This window comes from Solanum verrucosum, unplaced genomic scaffold (genome assembly GCF_900185275.1).
Source record: "Solanum verrucosum unplaced genomic scaffold, falcon-dt-bn FXZP01000273.1, whole genome shotgun sequence".
Lineage (NCBI taxonomy): Eukaryota > Viridiplantae > Streptophyta > Magnoliopsida > Solanales > Solanaceae > Solanum > Solanum verrucosum.
In genome coordinates, this window is record NW_026020163.1 from 1,502,774 (window position 1) to 1,525,048 (window position 22,275).

General features: G+C 29.7%; 3 protein-coding genes across 7 annotated transcripts in view; 1 reads left to right on the forward strand and 2 right to left on the reverse strand.

The window, feature by feature from the left end:
* Positions 1–22,275, reverse strand: part of LOC125828662 (rho GDP-dissociation inhibitor 1-like) — a 192,250-nt gene that overhangs the window by 48,513 nt on the left and 121,462 nt on the right. The window lies entirely within an intron of this gene.
* LOC125828661 (xyloglucan endotransglucosylase protein 1-like) lies at positions 17,097–19,305 on the forward strand. Its single transcript, XM_049507988.1, has 3 exons — positions 17,097–17,452; positions 17,690–17,883; positions 18,674–19,305. The coding sequence occupies exons 1-3, from the start codon at positions 17,171–17,173 to the stop codon at positions 19,035–19,037; spliced, it is 840 nt and encodes a 279-aa protein (XP_049363945.1). The 5' UTR covers positions 17,097–17,170; the 3' UTR covers positions 19,038–19,305.
* On the reverse strand, positions 19,688–21,091 carry LOC125828656 (UDP-glycosyltransferase 75C1-like). Its single transcript, XM_049507981.1, has one exon. The coding sequence runs from the start codon at positions 21,079–21,081 to the stop codon at positions 19,702–19,704; it is 1,380 nt and encodes a 459-aa protein (XP_049363938.1). The 5' UTR covers positions 21,082–21,091; the 3' UTR covers positions 19,688–19,701.

Consider the following 22,275-nt stretch of genomic DNA (forward strand, 5'->3'; position numbering starts at 1 on the left):
GCCACTAAAACAATATTTTTGTTAGTGGCGGCTTTAGTTGCCACTAATACATACTTTTTGCGGCGACTTTTATGGAAATTAGTGGCGGTTTTAGTTGCCACAAATACTCACTTACAGCGGCGACATTCATAGCATTTAGCGGCGGTTTTAGTTGCCACTAATACAAACTTTTAGCATCCACTATTATTTGATTTAGTGGCGGTTTTAGTTGCCACTAAAACAGTCTTTTTGCGGCGACTTTTTCAGGAATTAGTGGCGGTTTTAGTTGCAACTACTACTTTCTTTTTGCGGCGGATTTAGTTTCCACTGATACATACTTTTTGCTGCGACTTTTTTTATAGGAATTAGTGGCGGTTTTAGTTGCCACTAATACATACTTTTTAAGGCGACTTTTATAGAAATTAGCGGCGGATCTAGTTGCCACTAATACATTCTTTTTGTGGCAACTTTTATAGGAATTAGTGGCGGTTTTAGTTGCCACTAAAACAGTCTTTTTGTGGCGACTTTTTCAGGAATTAGTGGCGGTTTTAGTTGCGACTACTACTTTCTTTTTGCGGCGGATTTAGTTTCCACTGATACATACTTTTTGCTGCGACTTTTTTTATAGGAATTAGCGGCGGTTTTAGTTGCCACTAATACATACTTTTTGAGGCGACTTTTATAGAAATTAACGGAGATTTTAGTTGCCACCAAAATAGTCTTTTTGCGGCGACTTTTATAGGAATTTGTGGCGAAAGAGATATGGGTGCATTTATAAAATAAAATCAATCAAGATTCATCTGATTCTCAAAATTTAAATAATTATAAATATTTAATTTTTTTTTATTGGTTTGATATATTATCTTGGTTTCAAGATTATCTAGTGACATGAAGCAAACAAAACAATTTTGTCTTGTTTCCACAGTGTTATCAGAGAACGCGGCATCTCGTAAATGTGTCCACCATACCCAAAATTTCATTACGTGTATATACACCAATATTCTAAATAATATTAATTTTATTAGTCGTATGAGTGATTGAATTGATGCAACAAGTGGTGGTATCTCATAAATGAAGGTAAAGGATTGATTCTCTTTGTCAATGTCTTCATAGATAAATTTGTCATATTAAATTTGCCTAATGCAGAGTCGCTCAAATAAAATTTGAAGAGGATGAAATATATGCATACTCTAATAAAGTAGAAAAATTATTTTCCATAGAAAATACACAAATATTATAGTATATTTTTTCAGTTCACTTTTAGTTGTTTATTATTTTAAGAAAAAATTATCATTTTATATATACTTATTACTTTTAATATATCAAAAATATATATAATAATATTTTCTCATATTTTACTCTTAGCATTAATTGTTTGATTTTCAAATCTTATTTCAAGACCTAACTCTAAATATCATATAATATGAGTACTATTATAACAAAATACTCATATCAATTATTATTTTTTAAGGCGTATAAAATCTAAAGTAGACAAGTAAAAATAAACGAAAGAAAATTCTTAAAATCATAATTTTCAAAAAAACAATATAAACAAATGTTATTGTACATATTTTAAATCATAATTTCAAAAAAAATAATTACAAGATATTTAAATAGTAAATTTTGTGTCAAGTTAAACTATGTCAAGACAGTGGCTGCTACATGGTTACCAGGGTGTTCAATGGGTACCATTATTCGGAAAAAATATCATATATACAAATAAAATGATATATGAAATGATTAAATAACATATTTTGGACATCCGTAACGCAACAAGCTTGTAGCGAGTGGTTTCAAATGTTTGGAATGAGGTAGTGCTCACATGTTTGAATCTTACTAGTTCTACTTTTTGAAAAAAAACTTTTGTTGTGCTATTTCAGGACACTCTTTATAAAATTTTTGATTCCGCTACTGCAATCGAGATCTCCACCACTATTGTAAAACCCTATATAAATCCTTCCGCTCTTCACTTCATCTCCCAAAAACAATTCCATCAAATTCCAAATCTCCAAAAAAAAAATGACAAAATCCACAAAATCAATTTCCCTTCTCATCACTCTCTTCATAATAACAACATTTTCTTCTACTCCATCAAAAATTCTTGGTAGAAAAGTTGGAGGAAGAACTCCAATCAAGGATGTGAAAACAAACAAAAAAATTCAAGAATTAGGAAAGTATTGTGTGGAAGAGTACAACCATAGTTTAAGGAAGTACAATCAGCTAATGCAGAATGACAATATTGAGTTCTTGAATTTTGTTGAGGTTTTAGAGGCAGAAACACAAGTTGTTTCTGGGATTAAATATTACCTTAAAATCTCAACATTTACCTTGGGAATTGTGAAAGTATATGATGCTGAATTAGTGATAAAATCTTGGGAGAAAAAAAAGGAATTGATTCACTTTTCACCTTTTAACTATGCTATTAATTAGGAATGTAATAGTAATTAATAATGTTTTGTAAACTTACTATGGTTTTAACTTTTAATTAATCTAATTACAATCTTGTTTTGTTTGTTTTTCTTTAATTCGTGTAACTTTTTGTTATCGTAAGTACTTTTTCATTTTTTATCTGAATTTTTGTTAAATCGGTTCGAAGAAAAAGAACATATCTAATGAATTTGATTGCAATGTTATAAGATATAACCTTAAAGGAATAAATACACGCAAGGTAAACGATAGAATCTCATATATAATCTCTGGCCGATAGATTTTGGATTCAAATTTGAGTATAAAATCATTTTAAGCTAGATAGTAATTTAACCTTTAACGTGATATTTTTTACATAAATTTAAATTTAGCCAACTTCAATATAGATATCGAATATAAATATTATCGATGAAATATATAAAACTAGAAGCAGAAACAAGAAAAATGTTTCTTTTAATCTCTAGATCAGTACTCTTTATTAAGAAAATCAAATAACGTACTCATGAAGAATACAAATAGCACATTATTACTAACTTAAGAGTTTTAGTACTCATTACATATATTTATTCATAATAAAAAAGAAATGAGACCATAAAAAAAAATAGTAATTAATTTTATTATATGATATTAAAATTAAATTCTTTGATAACATCTTTTTGTAATATCATAATGATTATGAGCTGTTCGACATTGTCTACACTCTGAACCTTTGTAATTGCAATTTGCATCTGATGAACAAAGAGTGTAACATCCCTTTTTATTGGCAAGATTTGGTAGTACAATCTGCTCAATTGCTTGTACCTCTAAAGGTATGTCTCGTAAAGCCATCACTTGTATATTCGAGGACCAAAATGAATTGACTGCATAATTAAACATAATATAACATGAAATCAGTCAAAATTAATGTAAGTAGAGAGAAATGATTATAGATAAATAGCTTAATTGATAAATATATAATATCTTTATAATCGATATATATTATGTGAATAATCGTTCATAGTTAGTATATAATCTAGGAATAATATCAATTATAAAACATAAACAATGAATCTGATAAGTTATAATTTATCGAAGTAAACATATTAAAGAGACTAATATTCTGTTTGACCAAATTTTAGATAAGCTAAAGATATTTAATTGCTTATTTTAGACGATGAAGTGGTTAATGGTGAGGGCGCGGGGGAGGGAGGGCTACTTTTTGAAAATTTGATTAAAATATAAATTATGTTTTAAATTAACAAAAATATTTTTCTAATTAATTAGTTGAACACATCTTGTCGTTCTCCAAAAATATATTCTAACAAAAGATATTTTTGAAAAAAAATAAATTTTAAATATTTGATCAAACAGACTACGAATATTGAAAATCACTTACCAGCCAATGTCACAAGGAGAATACAAAAAAAGAAAGCGAACTTGTTAGTCATATTTGTAGAGTTTGAAAAGCTAAATTGTGTTGAGTTCATTTTCTTGCTTGATAAAAGGTCATATATATAGCTTTTATTTATAATTTTTTAATTTAAAAAATATATATAAAAAAACTATTCATTGCTAGTGTCCCATGTGCATTCTTTCTCTGGCTGCTATTATATAAAGCATTCAAAAAAGGACTCACTTTTATTATTATTCAGATAAGAATTAATGTTTGTTACAAAATTATAGCACATTATTTTTATATCAAGTAATAACTAATTACAAAAATAGGCATCTCTTCATCGACATATTTATTCATGTTAAGAACATTTTTAAAAATTTAAACTTTTTTGTTGTGTGTCTATTTTATATCGATGATATTTTTTGAAATTTCAATATTTATGCTTTAAAGACGCTTTATAAATGTACTTTTCCATTAATTAATATGAAAGTTGTATTTGTTAGGAGCACTCTATTCCTAATATGAAGTTTTTCAACATAAATATAAATTTAATCAAATTTTAATATAAATATTAAACTTAATCAAAATTTTAAAAAATAAAAATAAAATCCGCCCATAGTATAGCACAAGTTGTATCATGTATGTCACTTCCGTAAATAAAGTTTAAAAAAAAAACATTTATGGGCCGCCTTTTCTGATCCATAAAAATACATTATTATATAACATTTTATTCGCCCTTTTGACACTATTTTCTTATCTATTTATTTTAATAAAAAATCATGCATAAATATATTTCCATAATAAAAATTTATTATGACAATTTAAATATATATTTTTAAAATCATGAATTTCAAAAAAAATTAATATGTCACATCTAATATATTTTTATTTAAACTTTAATTACTATATAAAACTGAAGATCGTTCAACGTTATATAATATTCTTGAACCAATAAAATTCGAATTCATAAATTACATATTAGCATATTTTTGTGAAAAATCGTATTCGATAGAAGGAATATCTCTCATTATCATTAAGTCACTATAATTAATTACTTTGACTATCCTTCCATCTTTAATTAATCTTTATATTTTCATATTCCATCTAGCACACGTAGTTCTCTATTGCATATTATCATATTAATTAATTAATCAAAACCTACACCATATTTAGATCTTGATTATGGGACTAAGAGTTATCTCAATATAATAAAATTTGAAATTAAATTTATTCAGTATTTGATAATGGATATTAGTTAAAATTAGGATAAAATTTACATCAAAGTCATAGGGATCATCGATCTATCTTAGTTATAAAGGAAAGAGATCACATTACACGAAAATAAGAAGTAAGCTCGCATTTTTTTTAAATCATTCTAATAGACCAGAGGTACAAAGAAAACACACAAAACACACAAAACACACTCACATTTCTTATCAAACAAAAAAAATTTGAAATAAAAACGCTCCTAATCCAACCCCGTCCTTCAAAAAACCCGTCAACGTGGAGTCAAACATCTCTTAAATTTTGACTTATAACTTGATTTTCGACAATACCCACAGCCTTGCAATTTTCTGCAATCAAAATTAATTACACATTGATCAAAACATTTGTGAGCATAGCTCAATTTTGGTAGTATAATCTGCTTAATCACTTGTACCTCTAACGGTAGGTCTCGTAAAGCCATCACTTTAATGTTCCATGACCAAAATGAATTAACTGCATCACAATAACAACAAATATTAGTAGAGATACAAAATTAAGTTCAATCGTAATAACTTTTTCGTTACAAAAAAATAGTTCATCGAGACTTTTTTTGTCACATAATAAAAAAGAACTAATAAGTTTAATTATATATATCCTTAAGTGACAATCTATAAGAAAATCAACCAAACTTACTAGAATACAAAGAATTAGCGACAGACAAATTTCGTAGCTAAATTACTAAAATCTCATACTAATTTTATTTAGCTATGAATTAGATCGATAAATTTTATAACTATTAATGTGTTTTTCTAGAAGCCATGATGAAGTTATTACTTACCAATGAGTGTCACAAGTAGAAAACAAAAAAAGAAAGAAAGCTCGTGAGATAGAAACTTGTTGTTGGCCATTTTAACACTATTTGGTTGTGAGGAAGAAGAGAACTAATTGTGTGAGTGAATTTTCTTGATTTATGAAATGTCACACACATATAATAGTATATATAGACCTTTGAAATTGTTTAAATATAGAACACATTATTTGATGTAACTGATAAAGTACTTGTTGTCATATGATCTGAAAATCACGTATTTAAATTGTAAAATCAATCACTTATGAAAAATATAAAGTTAGACTTTTATGATCTCAACTCTTTTATGATTTTTTCACATAGCGAGAACTTAATACACCGAGCAGTCTTGTATATAGTATTATTTATTGCTAGTGTTCCATAGCGAGAACTTAATACACCGAGCAGTCTTGTATATAGTATTATTTATTGCTAGTGTTCCATATATGTTGCTTTCTCTCTCTTGGCGGCTAATATGTAAAGCATACAAGAATATGATGACTTACTTTATTAAAGAAATCACTAGTAATTGTTCAAGTGAAGGGCCACATCCCACAAAAGAAAAAAATTCATCGATATGTGACTACCTGTTTACTGAGAATATCATCGATAATATGTTATCGTTTATTCACTTGTGTGTTAGCTCATAAATATTATGATGAAATGATTGCTGGATGATTTTTTTTGTAAAATCTTTACGAAATCTTTCGTAGGGAGTTGGGGGAGCAGTACATGAAGCTCACCATTTTTTGCACGTATTTTGGGCATTTAGAATCCAATTTTACAAAAATTAGGTAATTTTCTCATGTTATCCATTGAATATTTTGGTGATATAGCTTCCAAATGATTTTTTTTTGCAAAACCTTTACGAAACCCTCTGTAGGAAATTGGGGGAGTAGTACGTGAAGTCTCACCATGTTTTGCACGTATTTTGGGCATTTATGAGCCATTTTATAGAAATTAAGTGATTTTGTAAGTTTTTTGTGTGTGTTAGCCCATGAATATTTCGGTAATATGGCTTCCATACGATCTTTTGTAGAACCTTTATGGAATCCTCCGTTGGTAGTTGGGAGCAGTACGTGAAGCCTCACCATTTTTGCATGTATTTTGGGCATTTATGAGCCATTCTATAGAAATTAGGTGATTTTCTAAGTTTTTCGTGTGTTAGTCCATAAATATTTTGGTAATATGACTTTCGAACGATTTTTTTGCAAAACAGAATTCTGAATTCTCTATGCTAATAACATGACCATGACCATCCGTAAATGACAACATTTGTCTGAAAATTTTATAGTTGCTAGATGATTATGTTACATGATATTAGGTAGACAAAGGTTGAAAAAGTATATGGGAGAAGTGAATACAGAGAACAAGACATAATTTTAGATTACCGAGAACATGACTTTAAATAGAAAATTTTGAAGACACATATTAAGATATATATATAGAGAGTTAGTTAGATAGTTGAGAGTTGTCTCGCTTAATCTTTTATACTTGGAGTCATAGTATTACTCTATAATTAAACATCAATAGAAACAATATAACGATACATTAAATATCAAAATTTAGATTAGCAACAAGTAAATTCAATAACAGATCAACGACACTAGTACGATATATAACAAAATGTCATTATTGTTACAAGTAATATAAAGCTTAGAAGGAGCAGGTAAAACGTAAAAAAGACAAATTTTATAATTAAACACCAATACATTAGCAACGAGTTATTCAACAACATATCAACCACACTATAATATGAAACTCAACTCGATCAAAAGAAAGTAAAAGACATAATTAAGTACATAAAGATATATGATAGCAAGTTGTTGGTGCCTCTTCCATGAACTAGAGGAAGTTCGTTCGTAGTTAATTCCAATATTTTTTTATATCGTCGTCAGATTATTATTTCCATCGGTTGCATGACCATGTGCGGGATTTTTTAGTCCTCATTCGACATTGTGTACATGGTGAACGATTAAAAATTGGAAAAATTACTTAAATACACAACACTTCTTTACCTATTCTCAATATTTCCCTACTCTTTTATTAAAATACAAAAATCCCTTATTTTCCCCCAATTCAACTTAACCGGATACTTTATTAGTTTAAGTATCCGCCCGTTATTAATTAAAGTATCCGCGCTGCTATATTATGCATCCGCACGTTAATTAAGTATCTGTGCTGCTAACAACTTAATAATTTAAGTATCCGTTTGTTATTAATTAAAGTATCAACGCTGCTATATTATGCATCCGCCCGTTAATTAAGTATCCGCGTTATTAATTAAAGTATCTGCGCTGCTATATTAAGTATCCACACTGCTATATTATGTATCCGAAAAACACTAAAAAAGGGATTTTTGGTAATTAATGAAAGAGTAGGGAAAGGAAGTAATTTCTTTCTTATACTATGTCATTTGCCTAATTTTTACTTAAAAATTTGGCAATATTCATGAGATGTACAAGATTTGCCACATGAAGATACATAAGGCTTTATAATTTGCTCAATCACTTGTATTTCTTCTTCAAAATGTATGTTTCTCAAAGCCATCACTTGATGAGAGTTTGAGGACCAAAATGATGAATTAACTACAAAACATGATTAATCAAATTAATAGTAATATATAATTAGAGATACATACTTATATTTTACAAGGGGACTAAATAAAGGAATATGAAACTACTAGCTAATTATCAGCCAACGACAACATACTCAATGTAATTTCATAAGTGAGGCTTGAGAAGAATAAAATGTATGCATACTTTATCCTATCTTTTTGAGGTAAAGAGGATGTTCTGATAGACCCTCAACTAAAAAAAAAAATGAAATCAAAGCAGGATTGAAAAAAAAAATAATGATAACAGAATAACAATGGACAAAGTAAAAGAAGTAAGTATTACAAATTGAAGACTAAGGGTGTATTCGGTATGAAGGAAAATGTTCTCCATGAAAAATATTTTCTAGGAAAACAAATAGTTTTTTACTTATTTTCTTGTGTTCAACATACAACTAAAAATATTATATCAAAGACAAAATTATGAGGATGAGGTGGGGGTAAGGTTATGTGTGTTGTGGTGGGGGTGGAGCTGGGTTATGGGGGAAGGTGGGGTCAGGGTCGAATTTGTGGTGGAGTGAGTGGCAGAAAAGAGATAATGCGACTTGTTTTCTCTGTTTTCATTAAGGAAGTTATTTTCCTAAAGAAAATATTTTCTAAAAAATTTGACAAATCAAACACAAGAAAAGAGAAAATCACTTTTCAATTCTCCCTGTTGAACACATCTTAAATATAAATTAATTTGACCAGCTTATAAATATGGACAAATACCCTCATAATATGTTTTACAAAGAGACTAAATAAGGGATGATGAACTTACTAATTACTTACCAACAAGTGAAACAAGGAGAATATAAAAGAAAAAAGAGAGCTTGTGAGATAAGCACATCTTAGCCATGCTAATTATAATTAACCAAGTTAAATTTGTGTTGAGTTCATTTTCTTGTTTGATGGAAGATCTAATACATATAGAGGCCTATAAAATTGTTTAAAAAATAAAAATATCTCACTCAAAAACTATATTATTACTATATATTATCTACTATTGCTAGTGTCCCATGTGCACATTCCTAAAATAGATTTTTATTTTTACTTGTCACTTTTGACATATCAAGAAAATAAAATAATTTTTGGAGTTGTGAGTTATGTATCCGGCGGATTAGTTTTAGGAGGAAAATAAGGGATTTTTGAAAATTTTAGAAATGATAGGGAATAATGGAAATTATGGAGAGAGAAAAAAGGTGTGTATATAGGTAATTTTCCCATGTTTATATTAAGTACTAACTAGTAAGAGGTTATAAAAGTAGGCATCTCTTTATCGATGTGTTTATTTCAAATTGAGGATGTTCAAACTTTTTTCATCATTATATCTTTTATTTCATGTTGATAGTATTTTGAAATTTCAATATTTATGCTTTAAAGACGCTTTGTAGATACTTTTTTCATTGATAGTTTAATTCCACGTGAATAAAAAAAAAATCGCCAAATAAGTGAGATTCAATAGGAGTAAAATGTTAATAACGTCATAGGTGATTTTCTCAGGTTTTCGTGCGTTATCCCGTTAATATTTTGGTGATATGGTTTTCGAATTTTTTTTTGTAAAACCTTTATGGAACCCTATGTGGGGAGTTTGAGGAGCAGTTAACATATAAATATTTTGTTGATATGACTTCTGGACGAATTTATTGTGAAACCTTTATGAAACCCTCCGGGGAGAGTTGGGGGAGCACTACATACAATCTCACCATTTATAGAGTGATTTTGGGCATTTAAGAGCCAATTAAAAGGAATTAAGCGATTTTCTCAGTTTTTCGTGTGTTAGCCCATGAATAATTTGGTGATATGGATTCCAGACGATTTTCCTGCAAAAAATTTAAGGTACTCTTTTTGGGGAGTTGGGGGAGCGGTACGTCTAGTCGCATTATTTTTAGAGTGATTTCTAGGCATTTAGGGCCCAATCCACAGAAAATAGTCAATTTTCTCAGATTTATTGTGTGTAAGCCCGTGAATATTTTGGTGATATGACTTTTAGATGATTTTTTTGTGAAACGTTTATTGAACCCTTCGTAGGAAGTTGAGGGAGCTGTGTGTACAGTCTCACCTTTTTATAGTGATTTTTTGCATTTAGGGCCAATTTACACGAATTAGGCGATTTTCTCAGTTTCTCATGTGTGTTAGCCAAAAATATTTTGGTGATATGGCTTATGCACAATTTTTTGCCAAACCTTTATGGAGCCCTTCGTAGGGAGTTCGGTAAAAGGTACGTACAGTCTCACCATTTTTAGAGTAATTTTCTGGCATTTATGAGGCCAACTTACAACATGAATTAGGTGATTTTCTCAGTTTTTATTTGTGGGTTAACCCATGAAGTTTTTGGTGATATGGCTTTCGGACGAATTTTTTGTGAAACCTTTATGAAACCTTCCGTGGAGAGTTACTGGAGAAGTACATAAAGTCTCACCATTTTTAGAGTGATTTTTGGGCATTTAGGAGCCATTTTATAGGAATTAGGCAATTTTCTAAATTTTTCGCGTGTGTTAGCCCATGAATATTTTGGTGATATGACTTCCAGATGTCTTTTTTTGCATAACCTTTACGGAACCCTCCGTAAAGAGTTGGGGGGAGAAGTACATGAAGTCTTACCATTTTTGCTCTTATTTTGGGCATTTTTAGGAGTCAATTTATAGAAATTAGACGAGTTTTTAAGTTTTTCGTGTGTTCATTTATAAATATTTTGATGATATGGTTTTCAGACGATGCTTTTGCAAAACAGAAATCTGAATTCTCTATGCTAATAACATGACCATGACAATCCGTAAATGGCAGCGTTTGTCTGAAAATTTTATAGTTGCTAGATGGTTATGTTACATGAGATTAGGTAGATAAAGGTTGAAGAAGTATATGGGAGAAGTGAATACACAGTACATGACGTAACTTCAAAATTACCGAGAACATGACCTAATTAGATAGAAGATTATGAAGGACGCACATTAAGATATATAGAGAGTTAGTTAGATAGTTGAGAGTTGTCTCGCTTAGTCTTTTATACTTGGAGTCATAGTATTACACTATAATTAAATATCAATAGACACAATATAACAATAATATTAAATATCAAAATATTATATTAGCAACGAGTAAATTCAACAACAGATCAACGGCATTGATGACACTGATACGATATATAACTAGAAAGGAAGTAAAAGACATAAATACATAAAGATATATTATAGCAAGCTATTCTTTGCCTCCTCCATGGACTAGTGAAAGTTCGTTCGTAGCTAATTCCAGTATTTTTTTACATTCGTTTTCGGATTATTATTTCCACCGATAGCATTTCCATACGGTGGATCTTTTAGACCACAATCGACATTGAGTACATGGTGAATGTTTAAAAGTTTGGCAATATTGATGAGATGTGCAAGATTTGCGACATGAAGATACATAAGGCTTTATAATTTGCTCAATCACTTTTATTTCTTCTTCAAAATGTATGTTTCTCAAAGCCATCACTTGATGAGAGTTTGAGGACCAAAATGATGAATTAACTGCAAAACATGGTTAATCAAATTAATAGTAATATATAATTAGTGATACATAATTATATTTTACAAGGGGACTAAATAAAGGAATATGAAGCTACTAGCTAATTATCAGCCAACAACAACATACTCAATGTAATTCTATAAGTGGGGTTTGAGAAGAATAAAATGTATGCAGACTTTATCCTATCTTTTTGAAGTAAAGAGGATGTTCTGATAGACCCTCAACTCAAAAAAAATAAAATCAAAGCACGATTGAAAAGAAAATAATGATGACAGAATAACAATGGGCAAAGTAAAAGAAGTATTAGAAATTGAAGACTAAGGGTAAGGGTGTATTCGGTATGGAGGAAAATGAAAAATCTTTTCTAGGAAAACAAATACAGTAATTTCTTACTTATTTTCTTGTGTTCAACATACAAATAAAAATATTATATCAAAGACAAAATTATGAGTATGAGGTCAGGGTAAGGTTATGTGTGTTGTGGTGGGGGATTGTGGGGTAGAGTCGGGGTGTGGGGAAGGTGGGGTCGGGGTCGAGTTTGGTGGTGAAGTGAGTGGCAAAAAAGAGATAATGCGACTTGTTTTCTCTGTTTTCATTAAAGAAGTTATTATCCTAAAGAAAATATTTTCTAAAATTTTTGACAAACCAAAACACCAGAAAAAAGAAAACCACTTTTCAATCCTCCCTATTGAACACATCTTAAATATAAATTAATTTGACCAGCTTATAAATATGGACAAATACCCTCATAATATGTTTTACAAAGAGACTAAATAAGGGATGATGAAGTTACTAATTACTTACCAACAAGTGAAACAAGGAGAATACAAAAGAAGAAAGAGAGCTTGTGAGATAAGTACATCTTAGCCATGCTAATTGTAATTAACAAAGTTAAAATTGTGTTGAGTTCATTTTCTTGTTTGATGGAAGATCAAATATATATAGAGGCCTATACAATTGTTTAAAAAATAAAAATATCTCACTCAAAAACTATATTATTACTATATATTATCTACTATTGCTAGTGTCCCATGTGCACATTCTCTCTCTCCTGGCTGCTAATACATAAAGCATCAAAGGATGGCTCACTTTTGTTAGAATTATTATTATATTAGGAATTAGATAAGAATGACCATGCTAAGATCAAGATCAGTATAACAAAATAATTTTTAGCGGAAACAAATATGTATATCTATTAAGTGTGTTTAAAAAATTTATCGGCATAAGTTAATTAGTATTGATCAATATTTCTATAGGTATTACGGATATATACAAAAAGTAATAATTCCTTGGTTAACTTTTACTTGTCACTTATTCCTAAAATAGGTTTCATTTTTATTTGTCCCTTTTGACATATCAAGAAAAGACAATAATTTTTTGTCATATTTTATCCTCAGCATTTAATACTTATTTTTCAAATCATTTTCTAAGAAATCATTTAATAGGGGATAGTTTGGTAAAATATATATATCATTAATAATTTTCTTAATTGGTGTGCAAAGTCAAATTGTGATAAGTAAAAGTGAAGGAGGGAGTAATTGCCTCTAAAAATATATGTATAGCGACAATTAAGCAACTATCATTAATTAATGTCGTTAAAAATTATTTTTAGTATAGTGAACGGACCTAATATTGTATATCTCAAAGTTCGCGCACATTTTAAAAAAAATAGTTATAGGATTGAAAAATTAATATTGTATTAACAAAGAGTATTAAAATCTTTACCACCATTAATTGTTTGTCATTACATTCAATATTGTCATAGACTTTAGGGACATTTACAAAGAACGCTAATTACTTTTAAAAATATCTATTTAGTGACAATTAACCTAATATCGTTAATTGTTACTGTTAAAAAAAAATTTGGTGTAATGAACGGACCTAATATTGTAAATCTCTAATACTGTAAATCTCAAAGTTAGCGCATATTTTTGAAAAAAAAAATGATGTTTGAAGGACTGAAAATTTAATACTCTTTCCGTCCCCTATTAGTTGTCCACCTTACTAAATTAAGAAAATATAAATCAAGAAAATATTAATTAATTTTTTTTATCTTACCTTTGCAATTAATTCTTTTTGAAAGTATCCATATTTGTATGTAAAATTCTCAAAAAAATATTGAGTAAATTGATAAAATTATCTTCTTATTTATGATTTCTTAAGCACGCAAAATGAAAAGTGATTTTTCATTTTTCTAAAGAGAACTCATACAGATATATGGAAGAAGATTCATGTCCGTGCGCGGATGAATTGACTAGTTACAGATAAATTAATTTTTAATTTTTAATTATTTGAAATGTGTACTTTCTGATTCCTTTGCTCGTGAATATTTACAAATCCATCACGACTATCAATTGTTCCATCACTTGATTACTCATGTAATATAGTTTTCAAAATAGTCAAAATACAATATATATTTGTCCTACATAAAGTGATTGAAAATATCAAAAATATCATTAGTTCAGTTAGTTAATTATGCAAATAAAACAACAATAGCAATAATGAATTAACCATAAAATATAAAAATATTATATTAGCAACAAGTTATTCAACGATAGATTCTTGAACACTAATACAAAAGTACGAGTACGAGACACAACTCAAAAAAAAAAAAAAACACTAAAAGATAGAAATATAAAGATAACCTTTTTTTTTTTGTTTTTGGTGACTCAATAATAAGGACTAGCTAATCGAAGTTCGTTGCTAATTCCAATATTTTTCGGAGAACCAAATTATTTCCACAACCAACATCTTGTTACCTTGGATTGCTTACGATATTGCCATCGACATTGTGTACACACTGAACCTTCAAAACTTTGGCAAAATGAATGAGATTTGCAAGTTTGCCACAATATTTCTCATTGTTAAGATGTGGAAGTAGAATTTGTCCAATCATTTTCTACTTCTTCTTGTAAAGGTAAGTTTCATAAAGCCATCACTTCATTTGTGTTTGAGGACCAAAATGAATTAACTGCATAACATAATACAACATCAATTGTATCAATATATATGAGATGTGTAAAAATATGACATTTGAACCTAAATCAACTTTCGGTAATTATTACCTTAGTAACTAAGGGTGAATCTAGAGGGTGCCGAGTGTGTTCACCTGAATTTGGGATCACATCGTAGTCATTTGGGCTTGGCCCATGTTTTGTGGAGGTAGCCCAAATTTGGGATTACTTCCTTTATTTGAGTGACTTGCACTTTTCTCCCTTTTTTGTGTTTGTCTTAATTTTTTATTCTAAAGTCAAAAATATTTTCATCGGACATAAATTTTATTTTTACATTATAATATTCTACAAATTATATACCTATCACCCTTAAATAATTTATGCTCCCCTAAACATAAGTTCGATTTTGAAGGGTAAAAATTTGAAAATGAACTACTTTGAAGAGTTGGTCGTGTAATTAAATGTGGAAATTTAGACGATTTCAGTAATTCTCATTTAAAAACCATGAGGAAGGTAAGGTAAAATGTAGGAAATAACATTCAATGACCTTTATAATAAGTAGTTTACTAGTCAACCTTTGATCTTGCTCGTCCCATGAGCCCTTTAGGGTCAAAAGTTAAAAGTTATCAAACTTAAAGTTCTGCCAATGAATAAATCAAGGTCAAAAGTTCAAGTCCGTCCCACCTTTAAAGTTATTCTTATAAGGAACCTTCTTATAAATCACATGATAAAATAGATGCAGATCAACCAAATACAAATAAAAGTGCTTTTCGCTTTTCTTTGTCTTAACTAATTCAAATTTTTGCCTACTAGAAAAATTTTCAATTTATATTCGAATTCAAAACTTCTAATTATGGAAAATCTCATCTAACAATATTTATCCAAAACATTGTTAATTCCTTTTTTTACTCATTACCCTTTATTGCTTTAATCATTGAACTTTTCACTATTATATGCTGGCCCATAAAATGACAATAATTTTCTAGTGGTGAAAGTTGTTGGCCTTATCAACAAAGATCATAAGAAACTTGCCAAACTAAAGCCAAATAAATTGTACCAAAAGTAAAAATATTTGAAACAAGACCATATACTTCTTGCCCTTCATAACTCTTTTGATTTATTGTACTTTTTGTCATTATGTTTGATCTTAGCTAGCTAGCTGGCTTATACACTCACTGGTCAAAATCATACCATCAAAGCAAAACAGAATAGGGGAGGGGAGGGGGGGGGGCGGGGGAGGGGTCCATAACAAATTCCAACAAGGACAAAATCATTGTTGGAAGCTCTATCTTCCCACACCCCTACCATTTACCCAACTGGTCAGAGGTGAATTCAAAATTTAAATTTTATGTGTTCAAGTTTAATTTTTATCACAATTCGCTTATTTTATTATGTTAGGGATACATATTTATATTGTTTTATTGAATATTTAGTGCTTATATAAATGTGTCAACTAATTAGTGAAGGGTTCAACATGTCATGTGACCAAGAGGTAACATATTCAAACTATGGAAACAATCTCTTACACAAATACATGGTAAAGTTGCATATAATAGACTTTTATGTTACGGTTCTTTCCCAAATCTTGCACTAGTTAAAACTTATGAGAGCATCAGACTGTCCTTTTTATACAACGTCTCAATTAAAATTACTGGAGATTCAATACATATGTATACATAAAATATTTTTTACCTATATATACAAAATACAATTTATTGACACGGAAAATTCGCTTAAACCCCTTCGATAAATGTGGCTCCGCACTAACAATCTCTCATATTAGTTAAGAGACGAAGTTATTGTCTTGTTATTGTATCAAAGTCGGAGCCATTCTTGATATTAGACTCATTTATATTATTCACGCTCTAATTGTCCAGATTAAATGTGATAAATATGTTAAGGTGTCTCACATAGATTCAAGGAATGTGTCTTTTTCTTCCCACACCACCTACCCACCCTCCTAAATAAAACACCATAGATCCTAAACCATCCAATGCCAAACAAATAAAGTCTCCATCTTTTATGGTATATGCTTAGCTAGCACCAGTTGTTACTTTTACTATCCACCCCATACCCGCCCCCACCCCACCCCCACCCAAAATCCAAAATTCAAAGAAGTTCACAAGCATTTTGTCCTCTCCTTTATAGCTCACCTCTATTTCATCCACTATAAATACTTGCCCCCTTTAAACCCCATTTTCCCACATAAGAAAATCACAAAAATCCTAAGTTCAAAAAAAAAAATTAAACTTTTTCACTTCTATCTATTGCTAGAAAAAAAAATGGGATTTTCCCATTATGAGTTACCAAAAATGTTGTTTATTTTTTTAGTCTTTATGAATTCTTGCATGTTTTCTTATGGTGGAAATTTCATTCAAGAATTTGACTTTAATTGGGGTGGTAATAAAGTCAAGATTTTCAATGGAGGCCAAATTCTTTCTTTATCTATGGACAAACTCTCTGGCTCTGGTTTTCAATCCAAAAAAGAATATCTTTTTGGGAGAATCGATATGCAACTCAAACTTGTTACTGGAAATTCGGCTGGCACTGTCACATCATACTATGTAATTCTTTTTAAAAATTATACCGTCAGATTTTTCTATAATAACATTGCTTGTCTGAATACTTTGTTACCATAATAAAATGTTGTTATAGAAAACAAACAATATAACATAACATGACATGAAAATTCATTTTCTAATAAAATTTCGCCGTTATGATAAAATGTTATTATAGATGACGATTGTTACAGAGACAACAAAAGAACAATTTTCTAACATTTTATTTGGATTATTTTGCAGCTATCTTCTAAAGGACCAACTCATGATGAAATTGACTTTGAGTTCTTAGGAAATGTTAGTGGTGAACCATATATTCTTCATACAAATGTCTTTAGCCAAGGCAAAGGAGACAAAGAGCAACAATTTTACCTATGGTTTGATCCTACCAAGAACTTCCACACCTACTCAATCATATGGAAACCACAACACATCATGTAAGAACAAACTTATTATATATACATATCCAAAATTTAATTCCATTTTATGCTTTTCTACCTAAATCACTATATGTTATCATAGGCGAATTCAGAATTTCAAGTCAACATGTTTAGAATTTAATCTTATTATACATATACACACATAAGCATCAATTGTTTTATTTTATGTGTCAATATTAGTACTATAAGGGGTGTCTAAGAGATTTTTTGTGATTCAAATTATATGTTACTAACTATTATGTCTTGTATATTTTTTTATTTTTTTTTGTATGTAGTCTCTAAATATATAACTTTTATTTAAATGAAGTTAAAGAATCTATGTCTGATTCGTATGTTGTTCGGACTTTCTAAATATATTGTTGCACTTGCACACGTATCAATGTTCGAGTAACATAGCCGAATTCATGCCGAAAAATTAAGTAGTTTGACACTCGTACTCTTCTACACTCTGTCACATAAAATGAATCAGAGGAACTATATGTGAGTGTATATCAATATTTCTTTTTCTTTGCATATGATACCTAGTTCGAGAAGTTGATTTCTATCACTCAATTAATACTTATTATCTTAGAAAGTCACATTTTTTTCAAACAAAGTATAATCATAAAGAAAAGTGATATTCTGAGATAATACACTAACTATTAGATGAGTGACAATCTGAGAAATCAATCCTTAGTTTGAACAGAAAGTAATGAGTTCAGTTGAACCAACAGAAACAGTCCTAACTCCTATATGTGCATGTGCTAATCATTACTCATTGTTTATTTTGATTTTTTTTTCTTTTTAGTTTCTTGGTGGACAACACTCCAATTAGAGTATTCAAGAATGCAGAATCACTTGGTGTTCCATTTCCCAAGAACCAACCAATGAAAATTTACTCAAGTCTATGGAATGCTGATGATTGGGCTACAAGAGGAGGACTAGTGAAAACTGATTGGTCAAAAGCACCATTCACAGCCTATTATAGAAATTTCCATGCACAAAAGTTTAACAAATCTCAGTTTTTAGATGCAAAATGGCAAAATCAAGAACTTGATGCTAATGGAAGAAGAAGACTTAGATGGGTTCAAAGGAATTATATGATTTATAATTATTGCACTGATTACAAAAGATTTCCTCAAGGTTTTCCTCTAGAATGTAGAAAATTTTGAGTTTGTATGGTTACGTTGCTCGGTCTCTCCAAAAATGTTGTCGCTCGCCTATGTCAGATCCTATCTGACATGTGATTGATGGCTTTTTTTTTGAAGAGTTCGAGCAACATAGGTTGTATGTTGAATATGTTATGATTGTAGTTGTGACTTGTACTATGACAATATCTTATGCCTACCAAAAGTTTTTTAAATTCGAAATTCTAATAAGAGGGATATTCAGGATTTGAACTTTATTGTGTTTGAGATGTTAGTGAATTCACTTATTGTTTAGTTATGGGATTCAAAATTTAGTACTTGTTTATATTTAGTAGATTTCTCTACATATTATTAAGTCTAAGCTAAAGTTACTAAGTTCGACTAAACCGTACTTTTGAAATCTCACCACCAACCAACCAAAAAACAGAACAGAAAGAAAGCAGACTACAGAGTATTTGCACAAGCTTCAAATTAAGCTAGACTTACAACTAAAGCACCATAACATGTCATGGTTTATTACTTTTATTCAAACACGTAACTATTTATTTATAAAAATCGGCTTTAGCACTTGATACTAAATGCCTTGGTGGGAAGAATCACTTGATACCTGACTTGGTGAAATAGTCGTGGTGTGCCAAGATGGCCTAACGGATGCGGCAACATTTTTGGAGACGGAGTAACAAATGATTTATTCACCAAGCAAAATCTCATTAACATAAGCCTTGAGATTGACATTAGATGAACCATTTTCCTTCATAGCATCCTTAGCTAAATCCCTCCATTTCTTTGCATTTTTTCTTATTTCCCCATCTCCCACCACAATCTCTATACACCTCGCGAACTCATTCCTCTCGATAACACCTTCATCATTGGCGTTCACTCTGACTCCCATCTTCCAAACATCTTGAATAAGCTTCGCATTACTTAATTGATCGATCCAAAGAGGACACGCCACGACTGGCACCCCCGAAGCCAAACTCTCCATACTCGAATTCCATCCACAGTGAGTCAAGAAACAAGCCAACGAAGGGTGTTGTAGAACCTCCACTTGTGAACACCAATCCACTGTTTTCCCTAACTCTTCCAATTCCTCTTTGCAACTCAACTTTTCAAATGGCTTTTCGCCATTCGCCCCCTCTCTAATTATCCACAAAAATGGCCTTTTACACAAAACTAAACCATGAGCAATCTCTTCCTTAAGTTGATTTGGTATTTGAGAATAACTACCAAATGCTATGTAAATTACAGATTTTTTAGCCTTAGAATCCAACCAATCCATATAATTTTCGAGACTTCGTCTCATATCAACTCCAAATGAAGTATCAGAAGAATCATTTCCATCAAGAAAAGCTGAAGGAATCAAAGGGCCAATTCCGAATATACTAACATTCTCTATAACATTCAAAGCATCAAATTCCAAAGCATCGAAAGTGTTCACAAGAACTTTTTGGTTTGTCTCACTCTTTAGTAACTCAACATGTTCTTTCATGGCAAGTAATGTCCAATCATTCGAATCATTAAACACAATAGAAGGGAAATCACGACGAGACAACAAAGGCAGACCAGGAAACTCAAAAGATTGATCTTTTGAACAATTCTTGATAGAATCCTCATAACCATTGAAAAAATAGTAGTAAATATTCAAGACTGAGGCTGGTTGAATCCAAAGAAACGTGGTTGGAACGTTTATACTCTTGGCTAATAAACCAATCCAGGCAGTTAACGTCGTGTAGATGATACGTTTAAAAGGGCAGCCCTGTTTTGCCCTGTCTTCGACTAAATTTGTGACAAATTCAGTACCATGAGTCCTCAATGATGCATTGAACTCACGGAAACTGTTCGTAGAACCATTGAAGTTGCCATCAAAACCATCAGAGAAAGGAGCAAATGTTAATCCTTGTATGGTTGGAAGATTCGAGATTCGATTAAAAGCTGTTAGGCTTGTAGAGAATGTGACATTTACACCTAATTTGATCAAATTCTTGGAAAATTGAATACATGGATTTATATTTCCTTGTCCTGTAAATGAAACAACAAGAACATGACAATCATCATTCAAAGTGGTCATTTTTTCGAGATAAATATTTCTTTTCTTGGTGTTCAATGATGGAAATGAAACAAGACAAACATGAAAATCATCTTTAATTCTTAGAGATTTTAGAAGATGATGAATGAGTGAACAACATCCAATTCTGTTAATAGTACTGATGGGAAATTTTTTTATCCACAAGTATGATGTGGCATACAAGAATTGTATGAGGCCCATTTATATTTTGCCAAGTGGATCACTTTCAGAAAAAGGGATCTCTTGGTTTCTTTTATAAAACAATTGTTCCAAATTTTATACTTCCATACATAAATAACTTTATTCATGAAAAATATGAAATTCAAAAAAAATTTGTTTGACTCATTCTATTTATTACATTTTTATATTGTTTTTCCATCTCATATTAATTATTTATATTATTAAAAATAGTTATATAAAATTATTTTTTAATTTACAAAGATATGATTAATTAAAAATTTTCTATTTTATTATAACAATTAATTTTAAAAGTATAAATAAAATTTATAAAGTTACCAAAAAAAATTAAGGTATATATTTTATTTGTGTTTTCTTAAGAAATTTGTAAAAGAAAAAGTAGATAATTAATATGAAAAATAAAGACGGTATAAATTTAATATGTTCTTTTATTTTTCTCTCAACAATTTCATAATCCAAAAACACTTAAATCCACAAATACTCTTCAATAAGTAACTAAAACGGAAAGAACATCAATGATCTTGAAAAACAATTACATAAGTTTTGATACTATTGTCATGAAATTCAAAAACGAAAAACATCCATAAACACCAACATAAGTACATATTATTTCCGTCAATTTATACGATATTTTTATTCTTAAAAATCAAGATAGGTGAAATTTAATAAATATTTTGCTTATCTACTTTTCTTACATGTTCTTAAAGAAATTATAAATATAAATAATATTTTAAATAATTCATTCCTTAAAAGAATTTTTGCAATTTTGCAAAATTTATTTATAATTATAAAAAAAATTAATTGTTAGGATTAAAAAAACTACTTATATCTTGATTTTATAAACTAAAAAATAAATTTCAAACAACTATTTATTATAATAAAATAAATAATATAGAATAGAAAAAATAATATTAAAATAATAAACTAAAAACTTATATAATGATCGTAAATTTAAATCAAAATTCAGTACGTAAAAAAAGAAAAGCATAAACTAATTAG

What these genes read in the sequence shown, in the direction of transcription:
- LOC125828656 (XM_049507981.1), bottom strand. Translation starts at nt 21,081, where the DNA reads ATGACCACTTTGAATGATGATTGTCATGTTCTTGTTGTTTCATTTACA.
- LOC125828661 (XM_049507988.1), top strand. Translation starts at nt 17,171, where the DNA reads ATGGGATTTTCCCATTATGAGTTACCAAAAATGTTGTTTATTTTTTTA. An exon ending in GCACTGTCACATCATACTAT is followed by an intron (nt 17,453 to 17,689) that starts GTAATTCTTTTT and finishes ATTATTTTGCAG; the next exon opens with CTATCTTCTAAAGGACCAAC. An exon ending in TGGAAACCACAACACATCAT is followed by an intron (nt 17,884 to 18,673) that starts GTAAGAACAAAC and finishes TTTTCTTTTTAG; the next exon opens with TTTCTTGGTGGACAACACTC.